Below are 14,118 nucleotides of genomic sequence, written 5' to 3' on the forward strand. Positions count from 1 at the left end.
GATCCTTAGTTAAATTTCCTTTCTAAACTGTTTATGATGTGTAATTGGGTTGTGGTGTGGATTTCGTAACATTGCATGTGAAGAACAGTGCAGAAAACCTGATAATTTCGCCTAGGCGAGTGACTCTCGCTTAAGCGAAAGTATCAGGAGGTCATCTCTGAGTGTTGCGCGAGGTCTCGCCTAGGCGAGCTGGGGTCGCCTGAGCGAGACATCTTCTCGTCTAGGCGAACCAGCCTAACCTGAGCGAGAACTTGCTCTGGTATTCGAGTTGCCACTGTAAAGGGTCTCGTCCAGGCGAGAGTAGTTCGCCTAAGCGAGACTACTTCCTAGCCCAGGCGAGATTCGCTAGCTTAGGCGAGTTCCACTGCAGGGTTATACTTTCTTTTCTGTTTTGAATGAATGATAGTTGTATTAATTGAAAAGAAATGATGTTTGCTTTCAGTATGTTGGATGACGATGAGGTGTAGTATATGTATATAATTGTATGAGGAAAATTGATAAAATGAGAATTGTGAAGAGATGAGATGAACTAGGATTTCATGGGAATTCCTAGGGAAAGTACTTAGTGTGTGTAAACATTTAAGGACTCAGTTTTGGTTAGCATCCTGACGCTCCAATAATCCATTGAGACTCATGTAGAGTGTGATGGGTCATGTCGTGAGGAGTAGCAGGAGGTCCTAGTCTATGGACCCGATCAGTCATAGACGCAAAGGAGACTTACCTTGGGAGTGGTTGGGTGATAACCCCTTGAGCCTAAACTCTGCAGAGTTTAGGAACCTTCACAGGTGCAAGCTACCAAGAGCTCCAATTTGTTTACATAATCCGGATATTAAGTTAGAGTTGGGTACTTGTGCGTCTTGAAATAGTGATTTGTTTTCATTTTATGATGTGCGTAAAATTGTTTGTATTTTATTTATGAAAATTCACCTCTTACTATATGAGTTGTTAGCTTACCCTTCTTGCCTGTCATGTTTTCCCTTGAACTTCTTCTTTTGCTATGATCACCTGTGACTTGGTGTGAGCAGAGAAGAATTTAGGTGACGGGACTCCTCCTTTGGACGGGACTTGATCTGTGGCTCTAGATGTTCTCTTACTTTCAATCTGTGTTGTTAGAGAAAGCATTTTGGAATGTGTAAAATTTATTCTCCTTAAGTTTGTTTTAGAGAACAGTACAATACAGTACAATAGTTAGAACAGGTTCTTTTGGGATGACTGTATTATACTCCTGGATGGGTTTTCTGACTATCTGCCTACTTTATAATTATATGACATTTTGTTTAGTAGTTTAACGGACTATTAATTGGGATGTTATATATATATATATATATATATATATATATATATATATATATATTAATTTAAATATTTTAAAATTAATTTTAATTTAAATAATTTAAAATTAATTTTAATTTTAATTTTAATAATTTTAAATTATATTTAATTTAAACATTTTAAAATTAAATTTTTAAATATAGTTATATATATTGAAATATAAATGATAAATATAAATATTAATAAATTAATTAAAATATATAATAAAATAAGACCGAATTTTGTCGGTAACTACAAATATAATTTATATTTAAAAAATAAAACTATTCTAAAGAAAATAAATTTATTAAAAAAATTAAAAGGTTATCAATATATTAACAAATTATAAAAATATACTATATTATTATATATAAGTTAATTTTTTATTTATAAATTATATTTGTTATATTTTTTAAATGATAAATAACAATTGACTAATACAATATTTTTTTTTTCATTTAAATATTATAAAAGTATTAAAACAATTCTTACTAATTATACTCAAATGAAATGATTAATTATTTTTTTTAATTATTTATTATCTCTTACGCTGTTTCTTTCATATGTTAACTGATTGAAACAAAATAATTATTAATTAATTTATATTAATACAAATTTATTATATTTAAGGTATAATTTCTTTTATATGTTTATTTATTTTTAAATTTTTAAATATTAAATAAATTATTTACGATACATTATAAAGTAAAAGTAAATTGTATGTAAATATTTTATTTATAAAATATAAATATTTAACTTAATTTAATTATACACTTTAAAATAATCTAATATTTAATTAGTTTTAGTGGTAATTATTCAAATTGTTGTCTAAAATTTTCAGAAGCTTGTGAAATTTCTAAAAGCATTCAGAGAGAGGTGTGTGATACCGAATACTGGTAAGTTTTTCAAATTTTACAGCTTGTGAAGTTTTTTTGAAAGTTTTTCTTTCTCCCCTCTCTTCTTTCTCTACCTCTCTTATTTCTAAACCTTTAATTTAGGTCTCATAGAAACTCCCACTATATCTCAACCCCATCTCCATACATTGCATCGCACTAGACCTACACCGCATCGCTGGACTGTACTGCACCGTTGGAATTGCACCACTTTGCTCCGCTGCAACTGCACTACGTCGTGGCACTTGGAACTTCATCGTTAAGTCCAATCTTTGCGAAGGCAAGAACTTGATTTGGTTTGTTTCAATAAAAAAGTTAGGTTTGGATTTACTTTGATCATTGTATGATTGATTATCTACTTTTCTTTTTCAATGTATTGCAAATATTGGAGATGTTTTGACACTAGAGAATCATTCATTTTTTTTTTTCAAATTTTTCTTTGTTTTGACACTCTAGGTTTATGGGCATGATTTATAATAGAGAGGAATAATTGTGAAGCAATTGCAATTAAGAAAATAATATTTCTAAAAGATTAATATAACTGCGACAAATTAGTTGCGGATTAGCAAGAATAAATTGTGACAAATTAGCTACAAATTAACTACAAATTAGCGAGAAAATAATTGCGACAAATTAGCTACGGATTAGTGAGAAAAAATTGCGACAAATTAGCTACAGATTAGCGAGAACATAATTGCAACAAATTAGCTACAAATTAGCGAAAACAAAATTGCGACAGACTAGCTACGGATTAGCGAAAACAAAATTGCGACAGACTAGCTACAGATTAGCGATAACAAAATTACGACAAATTAGCTACATATTAGCTAGAATAAAATTACAATAGATTAGCTACGAATTAGCTACAACAAAATTGTGACAAATTAGCTACGAATTAGCTAGAATAAAATTGCGACAGATTAGCTAGAACTTATAAAACTTTTTTACTTTAATTAGCGAGAGGATTAGCAGCTAATTAGCTACGGAATAGAGAGAGATTATATCCCTCTCTAATTAGCTACCTGGATTTAGCTAGGAAACATTCCTTAACAATTTAGTAGTTAATCTGTCGTAGAACATTTTAGCAACGGATTAGCTAGGAAATTTTCTATAGCTAATTTGTAACTTTTTTGTAGTGTTAGGCAGTCCCTGTTCCAAGATGGGGTTCACTGGGCAAGAAAGAAATTTGCTAAGCGAGTATGAGATGGTTGAACAATATGTTATGATAGAACTATAATATTTTATTGATGATTATGATGTTGATTGATTGTAGTATCGCTTAAATGTTGAATATAGTAATAAATGAAAGGTAGATGTTTTGTTTTAATGATGAATGTATATTACATAGAGAATGAGTTTTTGTGCAATACAATTGTTGTATTAAGTGTTTTATTTTGTGAATGGACATGTTGTATGAATAAGAGGGAAAAAATAATCTTCCAGTGGTGATGGTGATAAGGTCTTATTATCCTTTGAGATTGTGATTGGAAAGTATAGTTGTGGTTTCAAAAGGTTAAAAATATTAAAACAAGGAAATGATTGGTATGAGAATTTTGTGTCTTATGAATATTATATTAATATTGAATGGTAAAGACTCTATGTATTTGAATGTTTGTATTGGTGGGTGTTTCACTATATAACTTGTTAAAATTTCACTAGCTTACCTTGTTGTCTCTTGTGTTATGGTTTTCCTCCTATGATGATCGTATGATATACGTGAACATAAGATAGTGCAAGTGAGAGAGATGTGTAAAGGTTAAACTGAAGAGAGCTTGTTTAGACTGTAGTTGTCGCTTAGGTATATAACTCTTGTATGGTACAAATTCTCTTAGTCAATCGAGTATTTTATATATTTTAAATGTTTAAAATGTTGATTTCTTATGAAGGATTGTAAATACATTTTATATACTAATAAGTTTGATTATGCTTAATACTTAGTTTATAATACTTTAATTAATAGGGTGATCCTACATAATTGGGGTGTTACATTTATGAGATTAGAGCAAGTTGAATCTTAGGTGTTTTATGGGAAGTAGAGTGTTGTGTTTATGTCGTGGTTGTTGTATGTTTACTTTAGCAAGAGTTGTTTGATAATTGAAATTTGGTTGTCTTTAGGATGATCTGAGGATTGTGGATTTTTGGTGCTCCTTTTGTATGTATAAGTGTTTAAGCGAGGGGACCTTGTCGCCTAAGCAAGACCTCTTAGCTTGAGTGAGAATGAGGAAGATTTGTTTCAACTATGTGATTTCACTTGTGGATTGATTTAATTACTCTTAAAAGCATGAACATGTGACTATGTATGTTTTATGTGATATTGATATGCTTGGTATGAAATGAATTATGAATTGGTTGGTGGGTTGTGCATTGGCATGAGATTATGATGTTTTGAGATAACATGTGGACTTGGTGTGGGAACATGGATATGGTATGAGCTAGACGTAATTCCATGAGTCTCTTGGTGAGATTTCATGGTGGTGTTGTAATGTATATAATCAGATAAGGATTCAAGCAAGGTTGCATCCTGAAACTCTAAAGAATCAATCAGTCTCACATAGAGCGAACTTATTCAAATGGCGAGAGCATGAGGAGGTTGTCTTTGGCAGGATAATGGCCCTAGATGATTATGGACTAACCTTGTGTGTAGTAAGGTGAAATCCATTGGCAATGGCTCTGCAGAGCAGTAGAGGCCACCATAAGTGCAAGCATCCAGTGAATCTAATCTTCTTATATTTATCCGGATAATTGAGTTTGAGGTTCTTACATTGTTTTCCTTCACATGCCTGGTGTACTTATTGAAATGCCGGTTTAAAAATCTGCTTATATACATATATGATGAAAATTATTTTTATCTCTTACTTACACTTTCTCTCTGTGTTTGTGTTTCTGTTTAATTTTTCTTTTTGTGATGATCACCAAACCCTTGGTGTGAGCAAACGTGGAGACTTTTGGTGATCGTGATGTTGGCGAAAATGTTGTTGTTTAGTTAGGCTTCCTGGATTCTTTGTTGCTCATTGTTGAACCTTTCTCCTTGTGAACTGTTATTTTAATTTCATTGCTCTGCGAGCAATCCTTTTGAGACAATTGTCTTATGTTTACTTTCTGCTCATGGCCAATGTTTTGTGCCTTAGCTCCTATTATTCAGTATATTATGGATATTTGTAAAATGTTAATTCTAATATACTTTATCGGTGCTCTATTTTTATATTATAAACATGCGACATTTTATTTATTAGAATTATTCTATTAAATTGGGACGTTACATGATTCGTGTTATATTATGCTCATAATCATACTTAGGGTTAAAAATGTTTTAGTCCCTAAACATGGACGAATTCCACTTGGACATGAAATTGGAATTCGTCCATGTTTGAAACTTTGATACATTTTTGCTCAAACTTTAAAAATAAATGAATATAGTTCTTTTAACTCAAAAGTATTAACTTTTCTTTCCGTGTTAAGCAGCCTTGGAGACTTATATTTGAGTTAGAACGTGTCAAACAATGTAAACAACTTAAATGTCAATCCAAAACGTCAGTGAGATTACAAAGACTATATACATTCATTTATAAAGTTTGAAGACCAAATTGTGTCAAAATTTGGAACAAAGACGAATTTCAATTTTACATTAAAGTTTAATGGCTAAAAATATATTTAACCCTTATATTTATTATGGTATAATATTTATTACGAGAATAATATGTATATATTGTAAAATATTTTATATATATATATATATATATATATATATATATATATATATATTATTTTTCGGTTCGGATGAATGGAAATTAACTTCGTGTTTATTTCGTTGTAATTTTCTCACAATATTTTCTATGTATCAATAAACTAACTTCTCTTTTTGAGCTTTTCAATAATAACTTTTTTTTTATTTCTTTTAAGTAATAACTCTTTTTATGATTTCGTGAATTCAAAACTCTATTTATCTCTTATTGCGTTATAATAGCCATTAGCTTAGTGTTTGCCTCAGTTAATAATCGCATACCTTTATATACGATAAATCAATCCTTATGTGTCTGTTTCACCAAATTTTAATCTCAAATCATTCAAATACCTCAATTCATTTCCTATTTGTCCTTCTGCCCTTAAACAAATGCATGGAATTAGGTTGAAACACACTTCAATATTTTGTTCTTGTCTTTGTTTTCAATCAAATCAATTGAGTATAATGCTACAATTTATGAAAAAGAGAAAGATAGATGCTTTAAATGAGTTATCCAAAAGGCTTGACAAAACCCTAAAAAAGTCATGAAACAGCTGGAGAAAACTATAAAATGATGTTGGGATCTGTGGTCTATCCACCATTTTTCTTCTCAATAATTGGAAACTTCGATCGGAATAAAAATGAATTGGTTTATGATAGTGCCATGGTCGGTGTTATTAGCCTTTTTGAGCTGGAAAATACAAATTTATTGACCCCACCATGTGTTTTCCCACATATTTTTATTATCACAAATTAGCTTCAAATTTACAATTCAGATATTATCATAACATTAATAACATGTCAAACATAAGGGTCAAAAGTGATTGGAAAAACCAATAATTAACTATGAATAAAAAAAAAAACTCATTTTCCCTAATGAAAGGCTACATAAAATATGTTTCTTTTGAATCGTCATACTTTATAGGAAAAAAATATAATGCGGCAAATTAACAACCCATAAATTTTATATTATAATTTTGATGACTTACTTATGTTTGATTAGAAATTATAAACTTATTATGAAAAATACGCACACATAAATTCTAAACATAACAAGGTTAAAAAATGATGAAAATGGTTTCAGAATATTTTTATCATAATTCTCAATTTTTTTATTGTAAATTTAGCAAAAATATATGAATTAAATATGTTATTGGTGATTGAAAATTGAAATTAACTTTTGTATTGTTTAAATTAAAAAAGAAAATGTACCTCTTATATAATTTTTAAAAGGAAAATTACCTCTTGACAAAGAAACTTTTGACAAATTTAACAAAGTTTCTAAAAATAGAATTAAAACAGATTAAATTTTTATTTTTTAATTAAAATAAAATAATAAAATAATGTTTTTTTACTTGAATAGGAAATTTTGTCAAAAACTTTGTTAAAAAGTTTGTTAATCTATCATAACTCTTTTTAGAATGGTAACGTATGTATTGGTATGTATTGGAAACGTACATGTAACATGCTCGCAAGGTCAGTAACCGTTTAAGTTAATGTTGTTGTCTCTAGAAACTGAAAACGGATTTTTTTGAAAAAATATAGTGACTAAAATAACCTTTTATTTTTATTTGAGAGACTAAAATTAAATTATTCCGAATTTTAAATACTGAAAATATAATTAATTAAGTTAAATATTATATTACTAATTTTTTGTTTAATTGTGTTTTTATTTTATAAAATTTGGGATAAAAGCGATTTAATTTTGGTTTCTTAAAATTTTAAAAAGAAAACATTTTTTTCTTTTAAATTTGAAAATAAGTTTTAAATACAAATTTGAAGAGTTAAAATTATTTTTAAAAATTAATTTAATTTTTAAAATAAATCTAAGAAAATAAAATTATATTTTAAATTTTTTTTTTAAAAATTTAGTAAAACTAAATTGATTCAAACTTTTATTTGAACATGTTCAACAAAATAAAATTTCTATTCATCCAGTTAAAAGTATAAGTTCTAATTAAATCAAAATACCATAATGCTTTTTTTTTCAAGTTAAGAAGAAACGTAATTCTCTTGGAAACATACGCTAGACTTAATTTGTGAAATTTTTCCGCAAATGACACTATTGTAAAAATAATCTAAATAGATTCAGTTTAACATTATTTTCTTAACTAAACATTCTTTCCTATTCAAGGCGGAAAGATGATTATTAGTAACTCGAATTTTTACTTCTATTAGAATGTTTCAGTGACAAAAACTCTACTGAAATTTAGTTTTTTAAAAATCAAGATTTGAAAAGTTTAAAAAGAAATTCGTTGTTAATAATGAAAAAGAGATTTTTTGTAGTTGTTCTAATATGAAAAATAAATTTCCAAAAAATCAAATTGAAATTCCTACTTACTGATCAGGTGACAAAAATGCTACCAAAATTCAGTTCCCCGACCAGCCAAACAGAAGTTGGAATTCAACTCTCAAAAAAGTGAATTCTCACTTGAAGAGGGAACTATGTTAATTAAGAAACAATGTTAAATTGGATCGATTTTGATTAATATTTTTTTAGAACAGTACCATTTGTGGAAAATTTTCTTAATTTGTTAAGCAATACAGATAATATAATATATATTTTTTTATTTTTAAATAAACTAAAAAAAAGAACAATTTGTACTTGAAAGAGATAGGTGGGAGCGTAACGCCGCTTTGAGCAGTGTGTTCATCAGCGTACTTTGTCGTATTACCCTTTGCCAGCTCAGCTTGTAATCTGATGCAAAGGTGAAACCTTTATCATCACTTGAGATACCCACTTTCACACACACACACACACACTACCTTCCCCTCTTCCTTCCTTTGGGGTGTGTTGTGTGTTCCATCCAACTCCAACTAGTCACAGATTCTTCTCCTTGGATGCATTGCACCAGAAAGTGAAGGGAAGGGAAAAGAAGAGAGGCGTAAACAGTTATACACCCCAAAATGGAGAGGGCTCTCACTAAAGTTAGCAGCTTGAAGGTGGGGTTGGGGAACTCATGGATCACCAAGAAGGCCAAGGAGGAGTTCTCTAACATCTCTGGAGACATCTCTGTAAGTATTTTCTTTTTGGGTTTCTCTTGCATTGCATTGTTTTTTATTTTTCTTATTCAGTGTTGTTTGGTTCTAACGTTGTGACCTTTTGGTGTTTGAGAGATCTGAAATAGAAGCTTTGTCAATTGATGTTCTTTGTCTCCATTTTAGGGTTATAGATTCCCATGATGCTTGATTCTTCATTAAAAGTTGTACCTTTGGTTATGTCTGTATGATGGGTATGGTTTTCCTTTTTTACTTCATCTAGAGAAATTTTCTGGGTTTGGGAATGTGGAATTTCTTTTTGAACCTATTTCTTGTTTGCTTTGTTTGAAGAAAGGAAGGGGAAAAATGTGAAAGGGAGTGTATGTTGCAGATGAAGGAATGAATGATTTTTTTTTTAAACCTTTTACAGCGTTTTTAGTCCTTCATCATGATTCTCTTTGGTTTCAGATAGTGAAATGACATGGTTTGCTTATATCGGAGGAACATATGTTTGCACAAAAGTTTAAAGATTTTGGTGCTTGATTTGTGTTTTAGCCTTGGGATTTACTGTGGATTTTGATGTCACTGCCTTGTTTTTGCTGAAGAAAAAATTGTGATCTTTTGCAGACCTTCTCAAATACGGTAGAAGAAAAGGCAAAGTGGATCTTCAACAAACTGAAAGGTATTAATGTGTTTTGACCCTTAATGTTCATGGATGTTCATGTATGCATACTAAGATTTACTTCACCCAGTTATTTTAGTCAATTTAAACATAAACCAGGAGAGACTGTATACCAGAATGCTTATGCTCACATTTCTAAATCTTGTATTTTCCTACATATAAATCTTCATTGTTTCAATAAGCACTTATACAGCACTATGATAAACTAGGAGGAATGTGTACCAAAACATTGAATCAATCGATTTATGAACAACTTTGATTCTAATAATCACTGATTTTCCTTCCCCTCCTTTTTTCCCAGGGAAGCCGCAAAAGGGCCTACCGGAACTGCTCCGAGAGTACAATTTGCCGGCAGGGCTATTTCCGCAGAACATAATCTGTTATGAGTTTGATGAAACGAAGGGTAAGCTGATAGTGTACTTGCCATCTGCAAGTGAGGTGAGTTTCAAGGACTCTTCTGTGGTGAGATACGCAACCAGAGTGAAAGGGGTGCTTACAAGGGGAAAGCTTTCAGCAATAGATGGAATGAAAACGAAGGTTCTTGTGTGGGTGAAGGTGACAAGTGTTGCAGTTGAAGGTTACAAGTCTGATAAGGTGTGGTTTACTGCTGGTGTAAAGAAGTCAAGGCCAAAAGATGCATATGATACGCCTCGTGATGCTGTCAGAGTAGCAGAATTCTGAGTTTACAAATGTTTGTTATTATTATTATGTCATTACTATTATTGGTATGGAATAGGTAGTCTATATATTCTTGGAAATGTTTACACTCTGTAGGTATACAAGTTAGGAACCTCTTCTCTGTTATTTTCTATTAATGATCTGGTCATTCATTGTCTCATTGAACGTGATTGGTTTTTGCTAGTTTCAATGGACCATACAAGTTCAAACATGTATTTCATGGGTACTGTTAATCTTGTGAAAGTTTGTTATTAAATCGGCGAGTCCGTCGTCTCTTAATTCAAATATTTTTGATGATGAATTTTTAAAAGAATTAACTTGGTAACGTTGAAACGTTGAAAAAGTACACTCAATTTTACAGACGTTCCTAGCGTTAAAACTAGTTCAAATAATTTATACCATAAAGATGGAGTATATGAACAAAAGTTCAATGGGTCTGCATCCTTTTTTTTTTATTAGTTTCCAATAAATATCATAATACAGTTCAATGGGTCTGGAATATTTGGAATTATTTACTAAATGCAAAGGCCAAAATTTTCATTGGTAAAAAATTGCAAGAATTGTTGTTACTACAAACTAATCTAGCTTCAGCTTCTTACTATTTGCTAAGAAACTGTATTTGTAGCTCGAAGAATCTCATACAAGGATAGAACATTTTCAATAGTCAATAAACCAATAATGCACCATTCCAAGAAATCTGATTTCCTGTTCTGCAGAACTTCTTGAAGAAAATGAATATTGTGCTGCAGACAACCAAATCGATGTAATTAGCTTTAATACGACAAACATCATTTGAACATAATAACTACCCTCAAATACTATGTTTAATATACAGGGGGAGATGGTGTTCATAATTTTAAGCACATTATTGTGATCCAACGGCCTCAGATTCTGAACATTTTCAAATGCATTGTTTAGATGAAATGACTAATACTTTATAGAGGGTCAAATGGATATATAATATAATGGGCAGAAATACCTCTACAAATTTCAATTTGAAATCCAGGTTTCCAAATCGTTGTGCAACTTCATACTCCTCCCTAAGATACTCATATATTTGAGCATACTTAGCATCCCTCCAAGCAATTTCGGATCTGATTAATCAAAATCCACAATAAAACATTAACCAAATCTTCTAACTGTTGACTACGATGAAATTAATCCAGAAACCAAATATTTGAAATCTTTTGGGATACTACAACAACAAAAGTCTTTTCCAACTAAGTGAGGTTGGCTAGGGCATACTATAATCAGAAATTTTCAATATATTATTACATCAGCATATACATATTTTTCTAAAGCCTAAAACAGGACGAAAATACCTCTCAAAGAGCCCAACTTTAAGAATCACATCGGCCAAATTTGAGTTAGCCTTCCCAACAAGCTGAAGTAGTTTCTTCTTATCCATAGTGAAGGTTCCAGTTTTCTCCATTCCACGGTTTATGCCGGCGAACTCTTCAACTAAACCATCAACCTGATAATAAGAGAGAACAAATGTCAAATATTCAATGGTGCCATTTTAAGGGTTGTCTTTTTTCTTCAGGGTTAACACATGACAAACAAAGTACAAGGAATAAGATGATGTTTGGCAAATATTAACCTGCGAGACAAAATAATCCAGAGCTATGCTTTGCCCCAGTACACTTCCAATTATACGGATACCATCAGTATCCAACGATTTCAGAACTATGTAATCTGGACCTCCTTGCATGTCCTCAACTAACAATGGCTTCTCCTTTATTGCATAATCTAATCACACAAAAACAAAAACATGTTAAATATATACACTACAGAATTCAAAAGAACTTCAAGTTGAAGAAACTTACCATCTTTTCTCATCTCTCTAAGTAAACCAGATGCATGCCTCTTAACTAATTCCAGGTAATCTTCCACTTCATGATCCTCAATATTGAACAAGACAGCTGACCCATACTGATATACAACCATGTATTGACAGTTGCTTGCTTTCACGTGAAATCCAGGTCCCTGAATCAAACGCCTAAAGTTGTTCAGAATTTGTTAAATCAGTCATGTATCTGTACAATTTAGTTACAGATATGGTTATTATGAACACTTGAATCTTCTTTTAACTAGGGAGCATTATTTTCCTTTATGATACAGTGAATTAATTCACTCATCATCAATAAACAAAATATCGTTACTTATGATGCAGCTCAAGCTACATAAATCAGAATATGTAGCTTGAATTTTCTCTTATCTTTCCCTTAACCTTCAAATGCACACATAATTTCAATGACACGAGTCTAATAAAAAATCTACCCTCACGGCTCATGATCCCAATCTAGTCTGGACATTCGACATGCACATGGAGCTCCACGAGGAACATCAACAAAGTATTATTATAATAAACCTAGTATCCTAAAAATGATGGACAAGTAAATACTCAATAAAGATATTTAAGAACTATTTAGTGACATGCTAATTTCTATAGAAACACAAAGGCTCTTCAGAAAAATAAAAATAGTAATAAACCTTACATTAGAACCCAAATTAAAGTCACAGAAGCGGAGAGCAACATAGTTTGAAGATGAGCGAGAAGAGGGAGGAACAATGTTTCTGTGATTATCAGCCTGGATGCCCTTCAAATTTATACTGCCAAAATGATGAATCTGAGACAGCCAAATCGTAGAGAACAAAAACAGGACAACAAAAAGACATGTGAGGGGAAAGGGTTTCAATTCAAACCCAGAAAACAAGGAAAAACGGAATGCATCAATGTAAAATAAAAAACAAAAAATTCTAAGAAAACCTGATAATCTTATAAATCATATACGAGCATTAAAGTTACTGCTTAAATAAAACAACCTAAAAAAGCACTCCAAAATCCCAATCTGATAAATAAATGCAACAAAACTACAGTCCCCGCACAAACGCACACGGAGTCTTCTAAATCTAACACTAAACAGAAGTATTACAGTAAAATATAGGCCAACTAGAAACATAAAAGCTATAAATTTTTAAATTCAAATAACAAAGTAAGCTGCAAATTGTACACATCAAAATGAATTAAAACAAAAACAATAATCATAAAACTCTAAAGCCAAATCAAAAATTAAAACTAAGAAGTACAAATTTCAACTCCCATACAACATGGTCTTCTCCTCTTGAATGGAACAGTAGCGGAAGTAATAAGTAACATCGCAGAAACGAGCGTCCGAGAACGACCCATTTTCACAAAACACAAGATAGCAAAAGGGGCCATCGAAAGTATCGAGCTTGAATAAGATAGGATACTGGGGTACCTGGTAGAGAGGAAATAAGCTTTGACGGGGATTTTGACGGTGGGGTCGATGTCCGGGGCACTTAACCCGATTGGATCCGGGTCGGGTATTTCGGAAGGTGCGGCGGCGAGAGAGATAGAACGGTTGAAGGAGAGAAAGTGGGATTTGGAAGAAGAGGAAGAAGAAGATGATGAAGAAGTGATTAAGCGTTTATAGAACAGTGAGAAGGTTTTCCATCTTCCACCCATTCGCTGAGAGGAAGAGGGTCTTCTTCCGATGATTTTCTGTTTTGTTTTTCGCTTTGCTTTTGCTTTGTGTGGTGACTCTTACTTTCTTTTCCTTTTGATGGCACTGTCGAATGAATAGGTGTAATTACGCAGGAATTTTTTCAACTTCCCTTTGTTTTGTTTTCTTTGATGTGGATTCAAATTTTCGATTCAATCTATAAGTTTGGATTCTCTTTTTCTTTAATTTAACGATTAAATTTTACTAAAGCTAATTATAATTAGATTTACTTATCGCTTAAGAAATAATAAAATTAAAACTTTTCTTACAAGAAATCTTAAATAATATGTTTTTAATTTATATAGCTATCTAAGAAAATAAACTACG

At 31.2% G+C, this 14,118-nt stretch overlaps 2 protein-coding genes across 2 annotated transcripts; one reads left to right on the forward strand and one right to left on the reverse strand.

Moving 5' to 3' along the window:
- Positions 1-8,660: 8,660 nt before the first annotated feature.
- On the forward strand, positions 8,661-10,424 carry LOC114169111 (DUF538 family protein (Protein of unknown function, DUF538)). The gene is made up of 3 exons (XM_028054136.2): positions 8,661-8,940; positions 9,532-9,586; positions 9,888-10,424. The coding sequence occupies exons 1-3, from the start codon at positions 8,833-8,835 to the stop codon at positions 10,265-10,267; spliced, it is 543 nt and encodes a 180-aa protein (XP_027909937.1). The 5' UTR covers positions 8,661-8,832; the 3' UTR covers positions 10,268-10,424.
- A 271-nt stretch (positions 10,425-10,695) lies between these two features.
- On the reverse strand, positions 10,696-13,871 carry RRG (sporulation protein (DUF155)). The gene is made up of 7 exons (XM_028055744.2): positions 13,528-13,871; positions 12,763-12,877; positions 12,091-12,250; positions 11,865-12,013; positions 11,587-11,738; positions 11,244-11,358; positions 10,696-11,007 (listed from the first exon to the last, which is right to left on the reverse strand). Exons 1-7 carry the CDS (start codon positions 13,752-13,754, stop codon positions 10,870-10,872), a joined length of 1,056 nt encoding a protein of 351 aa, XP_027911545.1. The 5' UTR covers positions 13,755-13,871; the 3' UTR covers positions 10,696-10,869.
- Positions 13,872-14,118: the final 247 nt, after the last annotated feature.

Source organism: Vigna unguiculata, chromosome 2 (genome assembly GCF_037176805.1).
Source record: "Vigna unguiculata cultivar grain cowpea cultivar isolate G323 ecotype 2 chromosome 2, ASM3717680v1, whole genome shotgun sequence".
Taxonomy (NCBI): Eukaryota; Viridiplantae; Streptophyta; class Magnoliopsida; order Fabales; family Fabaceae; genus Vigna; species Vigna unguiculata.

Excerpts from the sequence above, each read along its gene's own strand:
- LOC114169111 (XM_028054136.2), top strand. The coding sequence starts at position 8,833 with ATGGAGAGGGCTCTCACTAAAGTTAGCAGCTTGAAGGTGGGGTTGGGG. Across the intron at positions 8,941-9,531 it reads ACATCTCTGGAGACATCTCT|ACCTTCTCAAATACGGTAGA; the intron begins GTAAGTATTTTC and ends GATCTTTTGCAG. Across the intron at positions 9,587-9,887 it reads GATCTTCAACAAACTGAAAG|GGAAGCCGCAAAAGGGCCTA; the intron begins GTATTAATGTGT and ends CTTTTTTCCCAG.
- RRG (XM_028055744.2), bottom strand. The coding sequence starts at position 13,754 with ATGGGTGGAAGATGGAAAACCTTCTCACTGTTCTATAAACGCTTAATC. Across the intron at positions 12,251-12,762 it reads ACTTTAATTTGGGTTCTAAT|GGACCTGGATTTCACGTGAA; the intron begins GTAAGGTTTATT and ends CGTTTGATTCAG. Across the intron at positions 11,008-11,243 it reads TCAAATTGAAATTTGTAGAG|CACAATATTCATTTTCTTCA; the intron begins GTATTTCTGCCC and ends GGTTGTCTGCAG.